Source organism: Bombus vosnesenskii, unplaced genomic scaffold (genome assembly GCF_011952255.1).
Source record: "Bombus vosnesenskii isolate JDL3184/JDL3185 unplaced genomic scaffold, Bvos_JDL3184-5_v1.1 scf7180000013395, whole genome shotgun sequence".
In the NCBI taxonomy this organism is placed as follows: domain Eukaryota; kingdom Metazoa; phylum Arthropoda; class Insecta; order Hymenoptera; family Apidae; genus Bombus; species Bombus vosnesenskii.
Window position 1 is genome coordinate 564,111 of NW_022883020.1, and position 26,671 is coordinate 590,781.

Genomic DNA, 26,671 nt, shown 5'->3' on the forward strand with positions numbered 1-26,671 from the left:
ACCGAATGTTCTGCAACTAGTAATAGCCGTAAAAATAGCCGTCGCGGATTGCAACATCGAAACAAAATCCAAATTTTCCGCTAACGAACACCCCCGCACGTGCGTGGGCGAGCATTTCTGTGCAGTGTCCAGAGAATTCGTCGTTTTTCAGCGTCGTTAACTCGTCCCTTTGTTTCCCGCTCGCGTCACGCTGTATTAAAAAACAGAAAGGAACGATGCTCGCTTCATTTGCCCGGCGATCTGGCCGTGATTCAGTTTCAGCAACAAAGCTACCGGCGTTACAAAGTGAGTTTGCCGGCTTTTCCCTTCTTTCTCTTTCGACGAAAAACGAAAAAAAAAAGGAAGAAGAAAAGGAGAAAAGAGTAATAAAACACAGAGGGGAGGAGCGGAGTAAAGTAGCGGGACTGAAAATGCGTGTCGAAAGGGCAAAAAGAAAGAAAAAAAATGAAAGTGGAGGAGAGGAAAAAATAACACAACTGAAAGGAATTCTTCCTACGGCACGTGTCGTTATGCGAGCGGAAACGCGCGTAAATCCATCTGTCCGAGGACATTTTTTAAAGCGCGATACTTTCGCGACCGAGCAACGAGAAAATGAGAAACGGCCTTCTAAAATTTTCAGATTTTTACGAATTTCTGTTACGACAAAGAACGGTTGCGTGCTATTTTAGCGTGTTATTCTAGTTCAAGGTCTTATTGTACGATTAAATTGACATTATTGCGGGACATACGTATAAAATTATTTTTAAGCTCGTAGGTTCATAACGTTCGAATTTATCGAACAAATTGTGTACTTAAAATTCTATTTATTAAATGCTTTGATAACAAATATAGAGTATATAAAAATGGAATTGGAAAGTTTTACAATTAAACCAACGTTATCGTAGAAAATCATACATTCTAGGTTCTGCGTCTGTAACTTTTGAACCTGTACTTACGTAACAGACTTAAGAAATGAGTAAAAAGTGAAGTCAATCGGTTTGTCTTGTAAGAAGCTCGTATATACAAAAATATTCAATGTACGAGTGTATTATTTTTAATCGCGCGTTAATGGCCATATCGTCGGCTAGAATTTTAATTGGGATCAATGAAAGGGTTGATATTATAGTTTCGTAACGTTAAAAGGTAGCGATATAGATTGAAATTTGCGAGAGGGAAATTATGTAGCAGAGAATGGAACTTTGATTTTGATTGTTTCAATTGAGGGCGCGTATAATGGGGGAAATTGAGCTTCGAGATGGCAAACGTGATGTTGTAGTTCACAATGATGGCATACAGAAACGCGAGGATGATTCTCTTTCTTTCTCTTTTTCTTTCCGTTTTTTTTTTTTTTTTTTTTGTTACAATCTCTTTTTTCGTTCGTTGTTATTATATTGTGTTTTAATTGGTTTTTTAAAATGTTCGACTGTGCTCGAAGTTCAGGAAAATTGAATGTGGAATATAAATGTGTTTAATTGGTCGATTGAAAATACGAAAGTGTAATTTGTGTCATTAAGCGTAGAGTTGTTGGGAAGTTAATGAACGAGGAATTGTTTTCCATGCAACATTTCCAGATTTACATTTCGAGTATTAATTATTTTTGTTTTAATGTTTCTCCACTTCAGGAATTTACTACGTTGCTGCACCTTCGTGGGTCTTTGCATTTATGTATTTCTACGTTACTTCACGTTTCTCCAATCTCTACGCTTTACATATCTAAATTATGGATTTTCGATATTTTGCAATTCTTTAAGTTTATTATTTGTTTTATAATTTTTATATTTTTTTGGTATATTTGCATCTTCGTATTTTTATACTTTTTCTCTTTTTGTATCATATTTCTGTGTTTCGCGTTTCTACGTTCTTACTATATTTTAACCCCACAACTTCCATAATACGTGCATAGATGGTGGAATGTAGAAAATTAGAAAGGAAACCGCCAGTCTAGCTCGATGTACCAATTAAGATGGAACCTTCTAATCAACCTCATTAACCCATAAACACGAGTGTTTCACGAGCAGAGCAAGATGCATATTTAATTATGAAATGATTACGAAAGTATGGCTACCAGTTGGTTCGATAGTGGACGTCGTTAACTCGAGTTTCTGTTTCGCGTTATTTATACTTCGTACAACGAGATGAAAAATACAAAAAAAAAAGGGGGGGAGAAGAATTGTTGAATAAATATCGAGGACGAAATTTCCCTACTCGATCGGTTTTGCAATTCAATGTTTCCCCTCAATTTTGTGTTTATCTGGCATCGATTGCTGATAATGTCCGCGTATGCGAGGGTAGAAGAGGGTGTTTCATCGTAGAAATTTTCATTCGTGATGAATGTTAACGAGAATTTAAACTGCGACAACGGATAAATAATTTTTACGCCAGTCTGTGATCAAAGTTTGATTTTCTCTCGCGAAAGAGATTTTTCGATATGGGACAACGCTAAAGTCTACCATCGTTCGAATTAAAGAATCTTTTGAATATATTTTTGAATGAACTATAAAGAAGCTAATTTTACAGGTTACAAGTAATTTTTCAAATCGCTAAAAAATTATTTAACGATCATGGTGTCTATGCGAAGATATCACTTAATAAATCAGTTCCTAAATATATGAATAATAATGGCCCAAAATAGAATAGAATAATTAAAAATTCGAAGATTAACTGAAAGGGCAAATCAATAATCTACAATACAGAATCATCGTTAAATCGTCGCTCAAACTTGCTAGAACTCGACGAAAACATCCTGTAACTCACAGAAACAGTGAATTTGCCAGGATTGGAAAGGACTATTAAATATAATAAAAAGACGAGAGAAACTACCAGCGTCGTAAGAAGAGACGACGAAATAAATTCCACGAGACGTATTCTCTGATCGCAAGTTGATCCAATTTAATATGGCAAGCAGGAATCGCGAGGCACGATCCACTTTCTTCTCTTTCTTTCTCGGTTCTCTTTGTATCTCGAATATCGAATCGGTGTTCGCGGGTGAATGGCGCTCCCCCATTGCATCGGCTCGAAGCGTTTTCACCCTAACGAGCGGCTTTAATTTCTGCCCTGTTTCCGCGTCATTTGCTCCAGAGAAGGGGCTCGATGAAAATCACGACAGGCTGACACAAATCTTCCGGCTCATACAAATCTTCATTCGGTTATCTGGCTCGCTGACTCGAATTCTCGTCGTTTTCCAATTTTTTTTCTTCTTCTTTCCCCTTTCCTTCTTTACTTCTGGATCTTCCCTTTTGCCTCCTTTCCTTCTTCGGTTCTAGGCTTTGAGAAAGGGTTGATTTGGGCAACTTTGTTATTTAACGTTCTTCGATTTTTGGTTTCGGACTTGATCTCGACGATCAATCAGAGATCTTGTTATGGATAGTGAATTTTACGTTCTTAATCCTGAATTTTTTAATTCAATAACATAATGTAATGTAATGATCTGATAATAATGGATTTCTTAGTTTTTGGTTTTATTGTTACAGTTTACGGTGTATTATTACGGCCTGGTTTCTTGATCTGTCGATTTATTATTAGGTTTTATTTATTTAAAAGTAGTTTCTGTTTTAAAGTTTTCAACTTGACCATTCCCGATCGTCAAACACGAAACAACGACTATGCCAACGAGTATCGTTATATTTCTAATATTCTGTGTTACATCGTTCGCTATATCACTGTCTCCATAAGAAATCGATGACTGAATAAAGAGACAAATAGACGCTGAATCTTGGACACAATGTCGTAGTAACACGAAATGATCTACTCTTGATTCTGGCAGCCTGCTGGTCAAGCTAGACTTGGATCACGATCCATTTGTGCCGGAGGGTAGGAACAACCCTTCCTGTCCGTTTCTTCGATAGCTTGATTGTTGACCTTCCGACCATAACGTAACTGTATTTTCACATAGCGTGTCGTGAACCATATGCTTGATATGCTTCAACGTGATTTATGTATTGTAGTTGATGGTCCTGATGTATCAAATAGGTCAGAAAATTGGAAGTTTTGCTCCAAGTCTTTTTCTATTCCGAGAAGGGTATTTTTTTATTCTGAACGTTCGCAGTGATTGTATCAAATTTGTTAATTTTTTTTTATTATTATTATTATTTCAGAAAAGAATTTGCGTCTTCTTTCACTATCGCCACGACGAAATCCCTAAAACCCCCGAAAAAAAGAAAAGAAGGGCGATATTCCAAGTACAACTAGCTTATCCCTACGCAATTTTCCAAAGAATTCCAGACACGAAAGATCCTTTCAGGTACCTATACGCGTCTGCCGGAACGATACACGAATCCCGGTGACGCGGTACCAGAGCCATCCATCTTGAAAAACGATAACCGGCTCTGTGTTGCAGCGTCTTATCGCGAGGACTATCTCGAGCTAATATTATTTCACCGGCTCAAAGTGTAGCCACGCTCATCCTCGACAGCCTCTTCGAAAGATTTCGCGTGAAAACTCACTTTCACGAGGGTAGTTCGATCGTCTGGCACGATCCATCATCTTGTCGCGATTTTAGGGGCAAGTTTTACGGGATTTTCATCGAATTCGATAGATGTTTCTTTGTTAATTCCATAAAAGGTTCTATTTTTGGTGGACTTTGCGAAATTGTCGCGGAATTGCTTATATTAGGAGACGTTTGACGTAATTTGAAAAGATTTGGTGAAGTCCGTAATTTGTTGAAAGAGATTTCCCGTCGATCGAAGGATATTTCGGTTTTGATTTTGTAGTTCGGGACTCTGGTTTTGAATCTTGCGGAGCGCGGGAGGATAGATTTTGGTTCTGCGGTTTAAAGTTTCGAATTTGAGATCGATGTCGGAAATTAAGCTTCTTTGTTTTTGATAATGATTAGATCGTGGAAGCTTGAAAGCGTATATCGAGTTTTGCTAGCTCATATTTTGAACTTTGAATTTTCATTAAATTTGCATTAACCAACAGCTTCTGTCTTCTATGTTCATAGTTTAACAAAACAATTGAACGCAACAATATCACTTTATCGTTAATATTCAATTTTATTTATATCCAAAAAAAACATCACGCGATAAATACATTCCTGAAATAAATTCCTAAAATTACAGAAGCGAAATAATAACCCTGAAATGTCACAAATGAAACAAAATTATAAAAATTCTAAAACAAAAGAGGCTTCCAAAATTTCAACGACATTACACGGATCCAAAACATCTCCACAAAAACATTCTTATTATCCCAAAGTGAGCTAGTCAAACAAATCTCCGGAAAGTACCAAAAAGACCAATTAACCCGCAACGACCAACATGGCTGTCAGAGAGAGGATCCATTGTCCACCCTAACTTAACTCGTAACGGGCCGGAAACGTGGCCCAGTTAGCTATGTCGTCGAGCAAATTGTCAAGCAAGCGGAGCGCACCGCGTGTTTGCCCTGCAATTAATGCGAGTCGCGCGAATCCTCCAGCAAATAACCGCAGGGGTGAGAAAGAGCAAGAGAGAGAGAGAGAGAGAGAGAGAGAGAGAGAGAGGTGGGTTGTGAGGAAACTCATCGGATCGCGTTGCAGCTCGGTCGTGAAATTGCTTTGTCAACCGGCGAAGACCCTCCGAAGGGACTGCAGACAGCTGGCCAGACGATCGTGAGACGATTTTATGCGCCTCGTCGGACACGTGAGATCCAGACTTTAAGCGTCCGAGAAATTGCGAGCAAATTCTTCGTATTTCAGTACGCGTGTGCCTTGTTTCATCGAGGATAGTGACGTTTGAATTTGGTTTCTTGAGATTTTCGACTTGTTTGAAGTGGTTCGACGAACGGAGGCCTTACACGATCATTGATTTTCGGTTTTTGTCTGCACGTGTACGTTATGTAACCAAGAATAGAGGCGTTCAAGCTTGTATTTTCTGAAGGTCTGTGGTCGTTTGCGAGGGTTCCGAGTGGTTTGAATAGACCAAGGTGTGATCGAGGTTGCTCAGACAGCATTTTCTGTAACGAAAAACCCTTCTTCTTATAATGATTTATTATAATAATTATGGAGAAGAGACGGTTTAGGTAGTTCCGTTTGTTTCGTAGTTATCGTTTCGTCTACTAACTTGTGATAATTTTACTGAAATAAGATTTCTGACAAATGGACTATTTGGAAGGATTTTCTCTCCTATGGTCGAGGGGTTTGTAAGGAAGAAGACGACATCAATTGTAGTAGAAATAAAATACAATTATACAACAACATAGCCGACTCTGTGGAAGAAGGAAAACTCTTCTTTAAGAGCGTCTTACGACGCGGAGAAACGAAGAAAGGAGAGTTTCATATATTCGCCGGATATACGGCGGTAGCTTCATCCTTTGGCTGATATCCGGCGCAACCAAACCACCACCGGACCTACTCTATTATTTACTTCCCGCGAATCTATGGATTATGGAATCTTCGGAAGAGAGATTTCCCGATTCTCGTCTTTCAATTCTCTCCACTCATCCGCGGACCGGATCGAGATCTTTGATGGGTTTCGTGGTTCAGTGAATGGCGAACGGATTGCATGAACTTTTAGGAAATTACAAGACAGAAGCGAAATTACTAAAATTGAAAAAAATCGCTCTCTTGCGTTTACCGAAGGAGGATCGAAGAACTCGTTTCTAAAATGATTTACACTTCGTTAAATCTAACTTTAGCAATGTTGCAGGAATCAATTTTCATGTGTACGAAAAATACATAAAAATACATGAGATCAACGTTAGAACTACCGACGACTAAAATTAAGCGTAAAATTGTATCAAAGAAACTGAAATGAAAGGTATACGAATTTATTTATTTCGTCCTGATGACCTAGAAATTGGACCTGATTTTACATTGTTCACGAATATAAAATAAAACTAAAAGTAAACTTGATAACACATAACCACAAAAGCATACAATTAAAATTTAAATATCTCCAAACACTTTATCATTGTATAAACATTTTGCCCATTACACTTCGTTCAACGAAAATAGAAGTTATGTGAAAAAGTATATAAAGCTTTGCATATATTTTATAAAAGATCATTCAACGCCTCCAGAATGCGTCGCTGTAAATCTATAGAATATCCGTACAAAGTTACAAATTGGTCATCTCGACGCCTTTAAGTTCTAAAGTAACTCTAGCGTATATCGATTGTCTACTGTTCTGAAAGAAGTTCGCTGTGGCAAGACAAGAGCCGAGAGATCTTCATCTATGCAACCACCAGCGCATCTTATCGACTAAAGACCAGAAGAAGGATTTCCATAAATATTCGTCAAAGGGTTTTCAACTCTCAGATCCATGGAGTCGCGTCTTTTCTTACCCGCTCGCAAGCGTGATCCTGCGGGACTCTTTGATCTAGCATTCTGTCTCTCCAAAGCTGGTGACTGGCAGACCTGCTCTCTCTCTCTCTCTCTCTCTCTCTCACTCTCTCTCTCGAGCTTATGAATTATCTCGAAGCTGGAGCTGCGTATTTTCCTCGTTGAAAGGTCGCCATACTTCCATCCAGGGCATCCACCATGAGGTTTCCTTGGTTTGTGAGCCTCCAGCGATCGGATCGTAGGTCTCGCGATCGAGCACACGCGAGTATCCCGTTTATCGTCGCGTTTCCTTTGAGGGATCAGCTCGAGGAATTAGACTCAGGGACTGAGACTCTTGATCCTGTTACCGCGGAGAATCGCCGGTTAAACGTGTTTACGGAGTTGGAAGGATTTTAATAATACACCTGGGGACTCGTATAAGCGGCAAGCTGGCTGGTTTCTTGCCAGAGAGGTTTAAGGTTAGGTTGGGAATAGAGAGGGGATTGGAGTGGTTTTGGATTTGAAGAGAGAGGGCTTTGCTGGGGTCTTGATTCTCGGTGTTCATGCGATTGGCAAGCGAATTTTTTGCCGATTGCGGTACGAGAAGCGCACCGAGTTAGACTCAACGCGTTGTCCGTCACGGTGGACACCAAAATTTTTAGTTCGACCGTGTCGTTAAAGCGATCTGAATTGGGATTAAAGATGAAAGGTTTTCCGTCATGGATTTTCAATAGAGAGTTTTATTCGGACGTAGATCATTTAGGAGCAAGTCTTGTTTGACTGTATTTGGAAGTGGTCTGAATTTGAATTTGGGATGGAAAGGTTCATTTTTTAAAAGCGGAAGAATTTTGAACTCGGGTAGTGTTAGGAAACGAATATTTATTGAACTATGTCGTGAAAATAGTTTGAACTTACGTTGAAACGGTTTTCGTTCGTATATTGACGTTTGTTGGTCTCTCTTATTGTTGCAGAGGGGTAGCGACGAGCTTCTGTCGCAAAGCGGAGCAGTTAGCAATGGTGCTGCAATGAGTCCACAACCACATCACGCGGCCGACAACAACAATGACGCCAAGAAGGTAAGTGGCAACAGAAATTAATTATTAAACTTAAATTTTTCGAGCGAAATATCTCAAGCATCTCGAATTCGTCGAACAGTTCGATCATTCTTATTCTTTTGAGTTTACTGTCCTAAATTTGTTTTTTCAATCGTTAAAAAAATACGTGGATATTTTTAAAACCTCAAGAAATTGCGTTCGTAGGTGAAAGTAACTCGAAGAGAGAAAACAATTAGGGAATACGATGTAGCGATGTTAAAACTCGTTTGTACAATGATATCTCTTTTTTATTCGATAAATCACCAGGTCTTTTTCCAAAAGCGTAAAAAGTAGAAATATATTCACAAGATGGAGCACAGGAGAGATACGATCTCTATTCAGAAATCGCTTGTTCCATCTTCGAACATTACAAATCGCGGATGGATGTTGGACAAGGGCAAAGGCATACCATGTTGTTGGAATAATTGAGCCAGGTCAGGATAAAAACAAGTTGAAAAATAACGTATTTCGAGGGAAAAGCGATCCTATAGCTTTGATGAATTTTTCGTCCTTTCGGCGAAAAATTTCTGTTGGGAAGCGAAAGATCGAGTAGGTCAGAGGACCTGGCATCTCTCTGCTCCGGTTTCAAATACACCTGTGCGTCCGAATTTCCGTTAGATGTAGGCTGGTTTTCTGTTCTCCGAATGGGAGGAAGAGAGAAACGTGTAGCTTCGCGGAAAAGTAATATTGTCGAAGTTGAGGAACAAAAAATTCTTTGGGAAACAGATAAATCGATCAAAATATAAAATTGAAACGTGCCAGCAACTATGAAAGTGACTTAAGTCAAATATTTTTCATACAAAATTTTTTGTATATTATCTTCGCTGCGATATAGATCGATGGAACATAAAGTAAATGAAAAATCCAACTTTCAAACAAGTTTTAGACCTGCACCATCTTCGTAATCGTCAGCACGAATGACCTAGTTCGTCCGGAATTAAAATAAACTCGTGATACTGTTACGAAGAAATAAAATAATTTAATTAGAAGGTAAGGGTGGAGTAGAATAAAGAATTTGAATAAAAATTTGATTTTTAACTCCGAATGGAAAAATTTGTTCTCGAAGAGGATAGTTAAGCTCCAATCATTAAACGAGGTTCATTCGTTCAAACGAAAACACGTTCAAAAATTGTACCCTTCTGCGCTGAAAATACACCTGACAGGATTAACCAATCGTTCCATGTCTCTGTCAAAAAATCGTATCTATTTTTCACTGTCCTGCTGTGGAAATTTCGAACTATGACAGCTTTGCAAAAATATCACTCCGTCAGTCATATTCCAGCTTCGACGATAACCAATTTCCACTTTTACACTTTCAGAATCGTAGTTGGAAAAAATGATCAGAAATTGAAATGAAATACTTAACGGGGTATGGGAATGCACGGTGAAATATTCATCCTATGTCACGTTAACCGCAAAAAGGTGATAATAAATTGTGCCTCGGGTCGAGGGAAATTAATCGGACACACCTGTTGGTCGCAAAGCAACATTAATTATGCGGCCATCTTTGACGAAGTTAAGGAAAAGTAAAATAAAATTGGAAATGTGACGATGATGAAATAATAAACTGTTCCGTTAATAGAAGAATAAAATGTTGTGTGTAAAGATGACATGATGCATCGAAGGTTACGATAAAACGATTTTCAGATCCTGAAAATAGGTGTATGTAGTTTGAGAATTTCTTTCGTAAACGATTATAAGACAAAATGTCCAGATTTTTTCGATTTAGTATTGGTTCAGTTTCCAAATATTCCAAAATGTCGATATTATGTTTCTTCTGGTAGAACACATCTCCCTGCGAAAATTGAAAAGTTTAAAGTAGAAAATTCTTTTCGGTTCATAAACTGAAATCTACGAGGTAAAGTATAGCATAGGATTTTGCAAAAATTTGAACGATCGTAGAAATGGCAACGAGTCGAAGGAAAACACAGTTTTTTTTTTTTTTATCAAACCATACAATTTCTTAAACAAACTGTGTAAATTTAATAAAAATAGATGTTCTTCGTATCACGATGCGGTTAAATATCGTAAAATCCCTGTAAAAAATCGCCGTTTTGTCCGATTTAGTGTATCGTTCGTATCAACCTTGTTGAAAAAAAAATACGTTTTCCCTGGTGACCGAGAGTGAAAAAAGGAAAACTTGGCGATGTCGACGAGGGTAAAGGGTGGCAGAGGGAAATATTTATTATTGTCAGTCAGGCGTGACGTGAGAGGAGCGAAAAAATGTCGGAAGTTTAGGCGAATAGAGGCAGCTGTGTGAGCCGCTCGTAAGCTCTGTGGATGATGCACGTGCACCGGGTGCATCAAAACTTGCAACCCTCGTTAATCATTCGGCTGCATGACTGGAAAAAGTGGAGGGAAAAAAGGGGCAAGAGTTTGTCAGCCACGGGATGGTTCAAAGATTTCGATTCTTGTCTTTTGTTACTGATATTTGCTACGTTAAGTTGAAATGGATTGCACAAGGCCTTCCCTAGGTATGACGACAATTAGGTGTTACGACAATTCGCAATATTTTACTTGGTTGCGGTTAGTCGACGTGCATTTTATACCTATTGCTTATAATAATGTTAGAAATCCAAGTTTCTTTCTACGATTTCCCAAGAATAAATTAATTTATTATAAATCTTTTTATAATAATAGTACGTAGAATGTAGAAATTTTGTAAAAATTGACCGTCTTATCTTCTAGAAATTTTTAGAGACTGTGGGATTAATTTGTATCACATGTTTTACGATAATCTCAATTTGTACACGGCCAATTGCGAAAATTACGATTTAACGGCATTTTATACATAGGAAGAATATTTGATTAGGATAGCAGCTTCGCCAGAAGACCTAAAAGTGTTAATTAAAGTACTAATTATTTAGCTGTCGTTGGCAATTTTGTGAATATTCGTGGGCCGCTAACAATTTCGCGCTCTTTTTCGGCGATGCTATGAAACGGCGGCGAACGTATAGAGCGTCGGAAAGTAGAACGTGTATGTTTTCAAAGTAAAAGCGAAGAACGCGGCCGGCTTTGTCACCGAATCCCCCGTTGTTCTCGTCTGTCTCTCCTTTGCAGTTAACGATCCGCTTCGTCATCGTTCTCGCGAAAATCATCCAGATACATGTCAACTGTATACGAACTTCTTTCCTACGTGGCACGTAGTTGGACTAAATTCTTTTTCTATCTAACCTTTCATCTTTATCTAAGGATTCGTTTCATCCAAAAATATGTAAATTTTACGCGAGAGAGTTTTTAAAATTTACAAAGACATCTTCGCGAATCGTTTCAACGACATTGTAACGTTGATTTAACGAAAGATACGCCGATATTCGCGACAGCGGTAGAACCTTTCACTTGTAGCGTCACGATACAACCGAATTCAGTGTCGTAAAACTAAGACCAGGTTGATAGCGGTATAAATAATAATTTTGCAACGCGAAACCGATCGAATTACAAATATACTGTTTTGCGTAATAAGAATAGCGCGATAATGTTCCATTCGATAAAAGCAGAAACTTTTTAGATTCGTGCCACTATCGATGCCAAACACCGATGTCGTATCACTCTACGATATACTTGCCAGACTGTTACTGTGTGTTATTTGCTGAATATGAACGTTAGTCTGCAAAAGTCTGAAATCTTCGGTGAAAGGATTAATTTAGCTAAAAATAGCAGAATCGTGAAAAAGCAGCTTCTTCGCAAAATATAATAAAAGATAAATGGCGTCTGAAGGGACACCTGATGAAAATCAGCCCTAACATCTTGGGTATCGTTAGCCACTTTGCTTTATTAGGTGGACAACCGGCTGGTCTCCTTTGTCCCAGTTTCTTTTTGATGTGCCATTTTCCGCCTCGTTCCGTCCCATTATCCACAAATGGTCACGATGCTGCGTCACTCATTCGCGTGGATTTCACCCCATCGAATGAAAGGGTTCACGCGTAAGTCTCGTTAAAGGTGTTAGACCGGAGTCAATTACCGTACATTATTTTTTTTCTAGTACTCCCTCAGGCTTGCTTCTTCTTCTCCTTCTCCACCTTCGTCATTTTCTTCTCTCTTTTGTCATGGCCTTTCTTCCTTTGATGAAAAACTCGGCTGACGACCCCTGAGACGGTGGTGGTCGCTCGAGGGCGTTGAAGTTTTTTTTCTCCAAGTTTTTGATGTTTCGTTAGTCTAAGGGCGTGAAGGTTGTTAACAGGCGAATGACTGTGAAATTGGCTTCCTTTGTGATACGGTTTCGGATTAAGTATCGATGATTGGGGATATTTGGCGAGTTTTATTTAGATTTCTGTTCTGTCGTATTTAAACGTACACGCTTTTTCCTCGTTTTGGCGAGTAAAGGGAATTTTAATATTAGAAAGGTGTAATTTGTTGGAGAATGAGCGAGTTGGTGGACCGTTAAGAGCTAAAAATGATCTTGGAATATGTACAATGAAGGAGCTCCGTGAAAATCGCAATTTCCTCAACGGGTAAGGGATGAAGAAGGCGATCTATCGGTAATTACGTCGGAGAATAGCATCGTCTAAGCAGATTACACGCAGTCGACGATTCTAAGTCGATCAGGGACCATAAATGGCTTCCGATCTCGCGAGATCACGCGCCTATCCCTCTTTTCACTGCGCCACGGTTCAGCCATTTTCTCGATTAAGCTCGACGGAAGCCCCGGCAACGACGGCCAGAGACCCTGTTTCTTTCTTGCCTCGTCGAAGAAAAGTCGTTTCCGGCCTGGCGAGCTAATTTCAAAAGTGCAACCTTATCTTCCGCCGCGTTGTTATCCCCGTGCTTCGATCACCTTTGCCTCGTCGACAGTCGATTGTTCGTAGCTTTTCTTCTCGATCGAATCTCGGAAAGATGACGCAAACCTTTCGAAAGAGAAGTTTCCTCGTTCTTCGCTCTCGAGGAGTCTCGCCAGTTTCTTATTTACTTGATGAATCGAGGCATGTTCGTAGATATTCTCGCGGACGAGGCTTCTGGCGCGAGTTCGTGCAAAATTGGTTGGCGTCCATTCTTTTCTCATTCTTTTCATTTCAGTGGATTTTTCCAGTGAAATGTCGGTTGGTATTCGAAAATTGACTTTGCTTATACCGAAGAGGATTTTTTAATTAAAAAAAGTTGGTACTCGAAGATCGGTGCCTGCGTTATACCGAAACAGATTTTGTACATAGAAAGCTGATCGGTACTTGAATATTGACGTTAGTTTATACTAAAAACAATATTTTATACGAATATTAGGTTATATCTGCTAAAAATATCTATTTTGTATATAAAATATCCTATTTCGCTATTGTCTTCTGATATCATATTTTCTTCAAAACTCTTGCAATTTTTTATTCGTTCCTACCGCAATAATTCAAGAGAATTCAATACAATCTGCTTACACCGATAAGCCAACATCTCCACGATTCTACAGAAGCATTCGCTTTTCACGTTTCATCCACGATCTAGTGCTATTGAAAAATCTATCGTTCCGACCAACCTCGATAGTTAATTAACAGTGTTTTCCATGCACGACGAGGGTAAAGCGAATGGAAAAGTGGTTCGAACCGTAAAATCGAGAGATGGTGATTATTCGCACGAGAATAGCGGTCGGGGGTTGATGATGGCATCCCGGAAATCGCGGTGTGCGTTCCGGTGCATTCGCAGAGAAACATTCCAGCATGAAATATGTCAGACATGCCAAGCAGAAGTTTCGGCCAGGTTTCAGAAGTCCCCATGGTCGATTGGTCCGTCCCTTTCCCATTTTCATTCCGGATTTTCTGATATGACATTCCGCTGTTGGATGGCGAAAATCCGAAAACAATTGTACCGTCGGAGAGAGGAGATTGCGAATCGCGGCCAACGATTGATCCATGAAATCTGGCTTTTACTATTCTGGTTTTCGGTATATTCTGAAGTTTGACGACACACTGAATTTTTTAATTGTGTGATCAAAAGTTCATGGTCGTTCGTGCAAGCAGATATTTGAGAATTAATAAATATGAACTTAATGTAAAGATACAGGTAAATATAGATAGATATAAGCTCGATGGATATAAGTATAAATGTAAAGAATACAGGAAGGTTGCTTAGTTTCTGATGTAATTATGTATTGATGAAATAATACATCGCGTATATAGCGTAAATTAGTGTAGAAATAATTACAAGTTACTGATTAATGTTAGTTGAAAAAGATATGGAAGGAGAAGAGTGGAGAAGCGAAACCCATGAAAAAACCAAGGAAAGTGCTAGTTAAAGCCGCAAACGTATCTAACCGGTGCTTTCGAACGATGATAAATCGATCTCTGATAAGTTTTATTAAAGGAACACGTATCGGGTCGTCTATTTTCCGAACCCCGGGACGTCGCTTAATTCGGTGGCAACCTGATTTCACTGGCCTTTCCGCCGCTTCTATTTCGACCTGCTTTTCTTTCTTCGTTCACCAATAATCTCGTGACACCTGGTATTTTCACCAGTGGCCACCGCAATCGGATCAGAATGTCAGGTTATCAACATTTTCGAGAAAGATAAATGCAGAGTATTATATTTCTTTTCGGTTGTCAAATATTAATTTAAGTCTTTCTGTAATTTGTTAAAATATTCTTAAAAATAGAAGTCTCTTTTCGATGCCGGAATAGATGTCGTAATAAATAATTTCGAAGGATCGGGAAGACATAGAAAATGAAGAAAATTCGAACGTAGGGAGAACTTTACCTTTTAGTAAGAGATTTAGCGAAGATAAAAAGATAGTTATGAATTCTGGATACAGATTCGGATATGGAATTTTATTTCAATAAATTTATTATCTGCGATTGTTATTTTTGTTGATAATAAACTTGTTTATTCTAGATTCTACGCTTTATCATTCCAATTATTTCTTCGAAGATACGCTTAAAATACGCTTTACGTTTAATTATTTTCTGCGTTCTTCTAATATATTATCTCGTATAATTTGCCATTCAGGTTAATTACTATCGAAATCAATGACGTTCTGTATTTTTGCGTCCGAAATTATTTATTATCGTCGTTACTGATAAAACTACAATTTGGAGTCTATTTTCCTATATTATGCACATTTTACCTTTCAAAATTGATAATTATCGATACTTATGTTAATTCGATTATCGATACAATCCATAATTACCTATTTATATTTTCTAATTGCTTATTATAATAATTGACGCGTTGACAAATAAACGATACTTATTAATTTCAATATATCCGCGTCAGGATTGATTGTCATTAAGATTATCAAAGATACATACTTTACAAAATTTCACAAAGTTTTCGTCGAAATTGATTGCCGTACGAATATTCCTTACGCTCCAAGTGTAATTCAAACGATCGAATCCAGCAGACCGAATTTAAGAATCTCGAGCAAGCTTATATTCATTAACATTTTTCGCGTCGTACGGACTCCGTTCTCATCGATTGAAAATTTCCCGTGCAGAAAATGGCGACTCTCGAAAAGAAAAAAAAGCTGGTACTCATCCTCCTTTTCCTCTTGGCCCCTGCGTATTCCGTAGATCGCCAAGTACGTCCATTCTTCGGGCGTTCTTCTTTTTTCTTCGCTTCGTTTTGCCCTCAGTGGCCTCGATAACTCAAGACGGAGGTCCCACGAGCCACGCACAAAAGAATCAAAGCGCAATGGCGCCCAATGCCCAGTAATATTCCGGATGGACTCTTTGCCTTTCGTTTCGAATGACCTCGCGACCGTTTAGATAAATTGCTTCCAGCATCAGGCGGTGCCTTTCGTTAGTCCTTGTTCCTTTTATTATCAGCCTGTAGCATATTTTTCTCCTTCTACTTTTCTCTTTTTGAGGCTTATTATGCTGTTCGTCTCTTTATTTTTTCTTTTTTCCTTCTTTTTCTTTTTATAGCATAAAATAGACGATGTAATATCGATGTAACGATCGGATAATATCCATAGGTGAAATAACTAGGGACGATAAACCAACGAGGAAGCATACACTCGTTTCTTATTCTATATTAGTTTGTATTATTTTATTACAGAAAAGTGTGATATTTGTAATTTATGTGGAAAATGTACATATGTATATGGTAATGTTTGGAATTGGAAATTTTGAGAAATAACGTTTCATTTCCCTGGAGGCAAAGATTATTAATCTTTCGTATTTTTAAATTTTCAATTTTCCACAGCTACGAAATATTTTCGCGAAAATTCTTTTATTAGAAATATCGTATTTTCATCTTCTTCGATTTTCATTTGCCTTATACGTACAGAACGTGAAACGTAACATAATATTCCATTACGAATTTTCTTTTACTAAAAATTTTCGATTTTCATCTCGTTTGCCACTTTATCGCAAAGGATATTAAAAATTCTCATTTTACGTCGAAAATAATTTCCAACCGTTCTAAAAATATACAATATTCTACTAAAAGCTCATCCAGCAGAAATTTGCAATTTTTTGTCATAATTTCGTTTGCTCGTTTTAGTTAAAAAAATATTTAAAAAATCTCATTTCAAAACTTCGCTATCCCACTAAAAGTCTCTTTTGTTCAAATTTCCAATCTTTCCCCTTCCTTTATCTTCGTTCGCTGTTTACCCGTGAAATACTTATTAAGTTTATGCATATGGAATGTCGTTTATTCAAATAAAACTGCACCGAGATTGCTGAAATGTACATTTCAACGTACTTTCCTCTATTATTTTAGGTCTATGAGAATTATTAGCGCCGCAATTGAAAAATTCTCACAGCCGAGCTTTCGCAATATCTTCTTTCAAAAATAAAATTCTTTCCGTGTGGAAATGTCGAATGCTTTCAACGTTCTCTGGATGCTAAATTTATTTTCGGCAACCTTTACGCTGCTTTTTTCCAAATTTAAAATTAGCCATTTACGCACTTGTCAGGATTCTAAATTTAAAAGTCCAAAAACCCGTAGACAATTTCTGCACGATATCTCAACCGATTTGATGAAAGAATCTTATCGTCAGACATGAATAGTTTGTATAGACAAATCACGACCAATCGATTGTATCGAATGAAATCAACGTGGATAAAGCAGGAAGCAAACCTTGGAAATATCCAGAGCGGAGAAACAGTACGTTCATTAGTAGCTACATGTAATTTACCAAACAATACTGCACTTTCACCCTGTAAACTGATAACAAACGTAATTACTCGGCTGGCTCTTTTTTACGTTCGCGTAAACATTTTCGCGAAATTTCAATCGGACCCTTGCGATATTCCCAGGCCATGTAGGTACCCTTAAGCGAATTTAATCGACGCGGCCAGATATAATTATCGCAGCCGGTAATTAAACGGTCGTTAATAAGCTTCGATACGACCGTTTCGCCTACGGGGGGAATAATTATTCCCGTCCGCTGTAAAAGCCTGCAAAAAGATTCCATATTACATCTTTTTCCCTTCTATTTTTTATTCTGCATTTTAACGTGGAATTTTCGACCGACGTACTGCAGATATTTTTTCAGTTTGACTACGAAATTTCGAATTCCCGTCGAGTCTGATTAAAAGAATTCTTTTCGTTGGCAATGTTCTCGACTCTTTGTGATTTATATGTTTATTTTTACAAATTTTCATTAGCGGAATATTTAAAAGATCGAAATCTCTTAAAAATTTTATTTCACGCTGTCGAATCGACTCGAATGCTTCGCCTTTCTCTGCTTTCCTTTATAAAATATTCAAACACATATTCTGTATCATAAGAAACGCGAAGCTCGCGAAACGTTAAAAATGACAAAAATTACATGCAGTAAAAGGACGCATTCGTTCATTAATATTCCAGGGGATTTACCTGCATGTCCATTCTGCTCTCCATAAGAAAAACCGTCCTCGCATTTATCTAATTTTGGTTCTTTCGCGTGGCTGAAATATTTCTTTCCTTGCTAATTTTGCTTCGTTACCAGCATACGGTACCGTACAGCCAAGTATCTTGTAGTATTCTGTTAATTTCGCTTGCTAATCGACGAAAACGCCTAGAAAGTAGAAACGATTCGCTTTTGAATTTTAAACGCGTTCTTAAGCCTTTCTTCCTTATTCCTTCGCTGTTTTTGCTGTTTTCTTTCATCGAACTTCATTTGATCCGATTCTGATGGCTGGTTTGGGAAGTGTTTTCGCGAACTGGATGGAAGTTAAGTGAATTGAGAGCAACTTTTTGATAATTAAAAGCTTTGGCTGAGTAGTGCAAGATACGTTGAAGGTTATTCTCTCAAATTCTGCGTCTACTTACCACGAATTCGTTCAGTTCACTTCGATTCGTTTACGAATATTTTGCCACCATGAGAATCGATTATCATAGACACTTGGATCAGATAAACCTTTTGTTCAAACGAAGAAAGTAACGAGACAAAGATTCGAATCTCGAAGTGGAGAAATTCGTTCATTTCGAACAACCCTGTCTCACTCGATTCAGCATTTGCGAATATTTTTGTGCTCTGACACATCGTTCTCCTGGAAACGTCAATTCCTAGAACGTTCTTCTAGGTCGATTCTCGATTACCCGCAGGAACAAATCCAGCGGGATCGTAAGGCACGCGCCGTAAGGCCACAGCCCGATAAATCACACCGGATGCGAGATTAGGGTAGCGCTACAAAGTAGCATGAGACAGGTAACACGATTCCCATTGAGATCCGGGTCTGGCTGCGTGCCAGACTTCCCTTTCCACCCCGTTACTTTCTCTGCTCTTGCTATTTTCGCCCGTTTCTCCTTGTAATCTTACCGTAACTCACCCTCCCTTGCTTCGCTTTTCCGTCTTTATAAATATATTCGACTATAATTTAGAAATTACAAATTTGCCGAATCTACTAAATCATCGACTGAATTTCTCAAGTATGAAATTTTCGATTTTTTTAATTTCTAGTTTCATACAATTCTGCGCTCTTTACATTGTCGATATTTTCTAAGTTTTTGATTCTTTATATTTCCCAAGAGAAAATTCTTTTCCTTCAAATTTTATTAATACTACGTATCTAAAACAAAACTCACGCTTAAATTTAGTCTGATCATTGGTTTAAAAATTCACTGATAATGTTAGTTCAATTGTGCAAGAGAATTGGATCAATGTGAAAAATTAGAGACGTAATTCCTACGTGATATCAATTGCGAAACGTGTCTGACAGTGCACGATCTGTTTTCACTTGCAGTCCATCCCAGCGGCTGGTAGTACAGATCAATCATAGTTTGCAGTGACTTTTGATACGCGCATTATTCTGAAAGTTGTTCCATGTAAAACTTAACTAAGATTCTCAAGCTACACTGCTATTCACTTTCCCACAGATAATTGTAAATCTTTCTTTACTTATAATACGATGCAGTAGTAAGAGAATGTTTCTGTTTTGCCTTTATTTTTATTAAAATCCTGTACTAATCGAATCGAAACGTACTTTTATAACAGAAATGAGAATTTTTATTGTAAAAATGTTTGCAACCCGATAAAAATGTTTGACGTTTTATAAAACGATATACATATAAATAATCGGAACAAGATTATGGAAGAGAATGGCAAAGTCTCCGAGATAAATATTTTACAATTGCAGCATATTTCACAAAATAACATAAAAGAAAAAAAAATTAAATTTCGCCAAAATCAGCAAGCCACGTGCATCGGAAGTATCTTAGGGTGGCGTCTAACAAGAAACCGGTGAATGGGGCAAACCGCTGTGGAATTGAAGCCAGTGATTAAGATTTAAACGGTCGGTGCTTCGAAACCGAAACGTGGAGGGCGCTACCGTGAACCACGACGATAAAAAGATATTGGCGGTCGTAAAGACGCGAAAGCGTGGTCGTAAAAAAATTGGACGTCACGGTATAAAAGCGTGGAAGTTCTTAATGGGGCCGGGCGTAAAAATAAGGAAAACGGTTCCGCGTTAAACAGCCTCGTCCAGTATAAATAAGCCTAGCAACGGTCGAAAGTTCGCTACCTCTTTACGCTTTTAATATTCCGTTTTCGACGACAATTTGTTCTCGCGTTGTAGATAAAAAGTCGTCTCCTCTTCGACCTCGAAGAATCATCGATCTAGTTTCATTATTTTGTTTATTTTTTCTGTTGTTTTTCTTTCGTTCCTATGGGATCGTTGACGTTTGTTAGGTTAGATTTTGGAGACAGTTTGTTGAAAGCCTTCGTCGGAGTTTGATGTTTGTTTCGACCGTTCGCGGAGAGACGCGGTCGCGAGATAGCACGTCAACCAGAGTCGTAAATTCCCGTTACGATTAAATAATCGACGCCACGAACTGATCGATCCCCTTATTTTTGTTACGATAATAGGGATGGTTCAAATGAGTTTACACTGATTTAACAGATATAAATCAATGTTTATTCAAACAACTTCTTCACTAGAGAGATGTGTAGCACGCTTAGACGATCACTGACTTTCTGTGAAGATGATGCTGCGGAGGATGCTTGCTGTGGGTGGGTCTAACGACACGAAAAGAGCCGATTTGTTAAGGACAAGTTTTCGTTGGCCGAGTGAGGGAAAGACTTCGCTGTCAATTGACTTGTTTTCTAGGTCGGTGGGCGAGGAAGGGTGCTATCCGCCCCCGAGAGAGACAGTTGCTAGTGGGAAGCATCATGCGTGAGATAACTAACTTTCCCGTAGTAAACAATAAACCTTTAGAAAACGATTTAGTAAAGAGATGTTTGTTGGGTCTGAAGGAGTTTAGCTAGAAAATTCCTGAGATTTATGGTAGATTCTTAAGACTATTGAGGGTACGCAGTAAGCCTGGTTGTGTGGTCTGGTCTAGGTAGAGCGTCGCTGGACGTAACAATGTTGAAAAAGTGCGGGTTCATCGAGGCTAAAATAAATGCGAAGGTTCAAGGAGGGTGTGTAGCAGTGACGAGACAACAAGTTCAGTATTTAGTCGAATTTCAGACAATTTTTGCACCAAATATTCACATTTTGTTACTCTTGTTATTCTCGATGATGTTAAATATGTTAGAGGTTCTAATCGATAATTGAATCGTTTTTAAAAAATTGTTTCGTTTTAATACCGAAACACGTGATTAATATTTGGTCTTTCACTCGAATTTAACACGTTGACTGTAAGTTTATGGTAAGCGTTTTCTTCTGAAATATTTCGTTGGTGATAATGTTGGGGATTAAGATAACCAACCTTCTACAACGATGGCTGCAGGTAGATTCGCCTCCAGCGTCAGATGTTGCGTCGTTTCGAACGCTTTTAGGGTGCTACGAAATCCTGTTGAAATATTTAACGTTTTCTAGCGAGCGAAATATAATTGAGCGATTTAAGTACTTTTTATAAATAGTGAGTGCATAACTAGTCATTTAATATTCAAATTATGATCCAAGTATTCGCATAATCGCTGCGCTTCATTTTATTGTATATGATGGAAGAAGCAATTCTTCATCTATCATTTTACTAACCAATTATTTGTCACATTGACGACTATTCAAACGAAACTAAACTTCACCGAACACTCGCTGTACACGTACATACACATTACCTGAATTTCCACTCTTCTTAAAATAATTCACGAAAGTAACCCTGCGCCAAGAACTCCGATAATCGATATTCGTACTTTATCAAACATTACCAAACTTTGCTAAACTTCGCCGAACAAATGAGAGGCGTTCGCTACGCTTCTCAGATTCTCGATCTTCCCGACATAATTTTCTGAAAAAGCGTTTCTCCATCCACGATTCTACGAATCGATCGTCGGTCCAGTTGGCGACAATTCAGGCCGATATTCATCAGTCGGAGAAGGTGGTGGAGCAAATTAGAAAGCGTGAGCCGAACGCGTGCGACAGGCAGGGAGACAGAGAAGCTCGAAAGCGTCAAAAGCACCCCCGGGGCACCGTGCACTCTCCGATCGCACGGTTAATATAGGGTTATATTTGCCGGCGAATCCAAACATACGTAAGAGAAACTTTCGGTCGATTCGAAATATCCCGACCCACCGTTTCGAGAGCGACGAGAAATTCGATGTGAAATTCGAGCAAACGCAACCTCCTGGCTCGCGCAAACATTTAAGCTCTCTCGAGAACCGATCGACGTTAAGAAATGGGTGGAAACGAAGATTAAATGATGTTCCATGCGAAGAATCAGAGAATGATTTTCGAAGATACGAAGACCTGTTTCTTTCTTGTTATCAACTTCTTTCTCATTGTACATGTGGCTGTCGTCTTATCATATTTTGCAATTCTTGAAAACAGTCTTTAAACTATCCAATAACTTTTGAAGGTTCTTAAGAAATTGCCTAATATCAGCGTTGCAAATTTAATTTAAGTGATCGATATAGAAAAAGAAAATGACATTACTTTGAAAAACAGGCATATCGAGAAGTTGATAAAAGAAGAAATTCTTCAAGGAAGAGTTCAAAACTGTTTCGAAATTTCCTTATTAAAGATAATAAAACGAAAAGAGAAATAATTTTCAAAATTAACCCCAACAGTAAAGCTTCTCTCGAGTCTGTGAAAAAAAATCAATCGATTCGGGGCATTCTCGCTGGAAAACAAATCTCGAAGCGATCGAGCGAAACACAACGTTCATATTTCAGTCCGCACGCACCGTCAGAGGGGTTGGAAATCATTGCGACCATCCGTGCATTTGCCGCGGTCGATGGAAGTCATATTAAACGTATTAAACAGCCAGAATAAATATCAATTTGATTGATCACTATCGGGGCTGGTTTTCAATTCGTTTCGTCTCGTTTCCGGGCTACATTTTTTTTTTTTTTTATCCAGCGGAAAACGCCATCAGTGATTTATGGACGTTACTTCGAGGCATTGCCGGCGTCATCGACTCGATTATTCGCGTTTTCGTTCGTTAACAGCTTTGAAAAGCTCGAATGCACTGCTCGATCGTGGCGTTATCGAGATTCTGTCCCTCTTTGTTGCCATTAGAAGAGAAGTGCCACGGGAATTCTTGAGATCGCGATCTTTTACTGCGAGGAGCTTTATATTTTGATAAATGATTTTCACACTGCGAATGTATTTTAAAGTGGAAGCTTTCGCTCGAATTTTATTTTGTCTCCTGCTCTGTTCATTTATTTGTCGGCATAGGAATATCTCTTTAATACAGCGAGGAATTGTTAAAATGTATCGTTTGAACATATCGATTGTAGTTTATTGAATAATATTTCGATTCTTAATTCTCAACCCCTTCTTTGCCACTTAATCAGGAATGCATTCGTCAAATGCCCTCCTACTTGCAGTATTAACAAGCAAGAACACAAGCCAAACAGAAGCACAGAATTAGCCTTTGTATCCACTATATATTCCCATTAACCACCCCAGTTCCAGAAACTCAATTCACCCGCCTACGAATTCCATTACTACGACGCAACCTTGACCACATTATCTATTCAACAACAATCGCCATTCAGCCTTCTTAATAGCCGTTTCAATTAACCTATAATTAATACAATGTGCATACCTAACAAGATATCTTAATTAAAGAAGATAATTAAAAATTAAATTAAAATGTCAGTGATAGTATGTAAAAAATTGGATTTTGGACCACCCACGCGATCTAACGTAATCTAATCTGCCATACTTTATCACCATTAGTATCACAATCCTAATAAGAAGTAATGCAACAAGTAGCATTTTCTTTCGGTTATAACTTTTCAACCATTAATTATGTTTTGAACCATGATCGCCCTACGTCAGGAATAATGGTATTACCTTGTCCCTTTTTCTAAATAATTACCAAAATTTCAACTAAACGATTTCTCTCGAAATAATTCTGCCACCTGGCGCAAAAAATTCCAACGTCGATATCTATAAATTTGAGATACTAGCGCTCGAAGATACGTTAAAAAGTTCATGTCCAAATAATTTCTGACACAGAACATTCTACTGTTCCTTTTCTAATTTATTGTTTGACACCAGAAGAGAAAATTGAAGCTTATGCTATTCGTATCTTTTTATTTTGACTTTGCTATTTTTTCTAGAAAATTTATTTCATCAAGTTTATTTCTAAGGTAGAATCTGAAATTGTCGTTTTCTTTTTTCACATAGAATATACTTTTCTTTAAAAATTCAATAACGGTTTCAATTCGTTTTTGCAAAAATATGACACAAGTACCTTTTGCAGCCGAGCTACGGAATTTTATCTAGAAAAGACATAATCTATAACATAATCTATGTAGAACGAGGATGTGTGCGATCGTAGACTGCGCCTGCGATAAATTTCTCTGACGACGAAAGGGTGCCAATAGGCGAAGGGTGACACGGCGAGGGGTTAATAAATTGGCCGATGGCCCGATAGACGGTCTTGCCAGTTTTATGGAAAGGATGTAGAACCGTAGAACGGACAGTCAGCTTGGAAATGCCGGTTATTGATGAACCGTTACCACCCGTGCGACACCCCTTCCTATGTCCAGTGGCGTCTGCACGCCGCGATACAATGGCGTACGCCGCGTTTATAACGCGTTTCGACGCGGTGCATCACCTGACATGATTAATAGCGTCCCGTGTTATCTTCTACGGTACGACAGCCGCACGGAAACGTAGGATTCCTGAGGGGTGAAACAGAAATTTCTTTGCCAGCCTTTCGCTATTATCTAATGTAGCGGCGGCACATGAGCGTAGAAAATGTCAACGGAAAATTCGAATCTGGCAGAGTTTCATATTATTGCGCCTCTGAATGCTAACGATTGTTTTGGTTCGCAAGGTCTAGAGGCAAATGAAATCGGGGCAGATTGTTATTGCCGTTTCATGTAATCCTCAGCCGGAGTTACATAGGAAGGTTAACTTTTTGTGGTAACATCCGTCGATATAAATGTGTATGCACGTGCTCCCTAGAAGAGTATTGTTATCCTTTCTTCGATTGGTATAGTAGCGTTGTGCGAGCGACGATTAAAACCGGCATACACTATCTCTGTACATGTAATTATACTTATTTTAATATAACTTTTCTTACTTCGCTTTTAGTTCAGTAGTATGTATTGAGAGAGTATATGAAGTTCTCAAGTGAAATTCATAATTCTACATATAGATCAACGATGTCAGTTGAAACACAAATTCAAAAAATTCTTTCACTTGTCAAGATTTGTTGACATCGAATACAAAGCCTTTCAACATTTTGAACCTTAAATCCAAAATCCTTAAATTACAAGCAGACCACTCGAGGATAAAACATCTGATGGCTATTATTTCCCAATTAAACAGCTACTCGTCTTGTCATCGTGAATATACGACCTTCTATAATTCGACGAAGACAGTCAAATTCGAGAGCTCGCAGCTGTCTGTTCTTTCGATTTAGCGATTACCCGTTGGATACGGTTTTACGATTATCGCAGTGTTCTCTCGTTGATGTAGCAGACAGAGTCTCGTAAACAGACGGACATGGTTCCTCGAGCAAAATGGCGACGAGTGGAACGGGGTCGTTTCGCAATTCTCCCATGTGCCTTTCGTCGTTCAATTACTGCTTATTGGGATAGCGTGACAATGCGTGTTCCAAGGGAAAATAGTGACAGAAAATTAGGGACGATTATATCGCCCGAGTTATTGTCGCTGTTTATGACCGATGGGAAATGATCTGCCTTCGATCTCTGTCGAATCTCTGGGTTGTTGCAATAGTAAATTTCTCTTTCTTTGATATAATTTCTTTCTATAATCTTTTATATAATTCTTCTCCTATATTTCATTTCTACCGATTATTTCTACGATTTCTACTACTTTCGAAAATATGCCTGAATACCCAGCAGCCAATGTACAAAATTCCACTCGCACGAAAATATAAAATTTCAAAGCTCTATTCGACTCACCACTAACACTCCTAATTAATTAGCGATCATACTCGAATTCCTCTGACCAAATTTTTTCACAGAAAGATCCCCTTTTACGTGGGAACATCGACGTTCTTTGATGTCGCCGTTATCATCCTCTACGGTGCATTAATCACGACTCCTCGTCTTCTACGAACGAATATATAGAATCGTGAAAACTCTACTTTCATCCCTTCCGTTTCTTTTTTTCGCCCTTTAGCCTGAAAAAAAAAATCGTCAAGCGTTTTCCATTCCGCCTTTTATCTCTGTTCATCGTGATAAATAAAGTTTAACGACGCCTGTATTGCTCGGAATTGTTCCTATTAGCGGGCGAATTGTTTTCGCATTTTGACGTTTTCCCTCTGTTTTGCGAAAAGCATGGGGCGAAAGCTAAAACCGAGAAATATACGTCGAACGGAACCGTGCGTTTCGTGCATCCGTTTATTCTTGTTATTCGTCCGGAATTTATCGCATATACAGGGTGTCCCAGGAGTGAACAGTGAAACTTTGTCGGTAGGATGAGATAGAACGATTTTTATAACGAGTCGGAAAGATATTCGGATCAAGCTAAGCGATTTGCCTCGCTGTTCGCCAAATTCGGCTATGAAAAATTGTTAAAACACCGTGACTCGGATAAAATTTGAGAAATCATTTTCTGAAAGTCACGCGTTCGATAAAATTTCGTGTCTC

General features: G+C 38.5%; 1 protein-coding gene across 16 annotated transcripts in view; it reads left to right on the top strand.

The window, feature by feature from the left end:
- Positions 1 to 26,671, top strand: part of LOC117237668 (polypyrimidine tract-binding protein 2) — a 414,765-nt gene that overhangs the window by 286,611 nt on the left and 101,483 nt on the right. For all 16 annotated transcript variants that reach the window (XM_033501879.1, XM_033501873.1, XM_033501874.1 and 13 more), the window contains one exon: positions 8,185 to 8,289. In XM_033501879.1, coding sequence (XP_033357770.1) covers positions 8,185 to 8,289 — 105 coding nt within the window. The remainder of the gene's footprint in view (positions 1 to 8,184; positions 8,290 to 26,671) is intronic.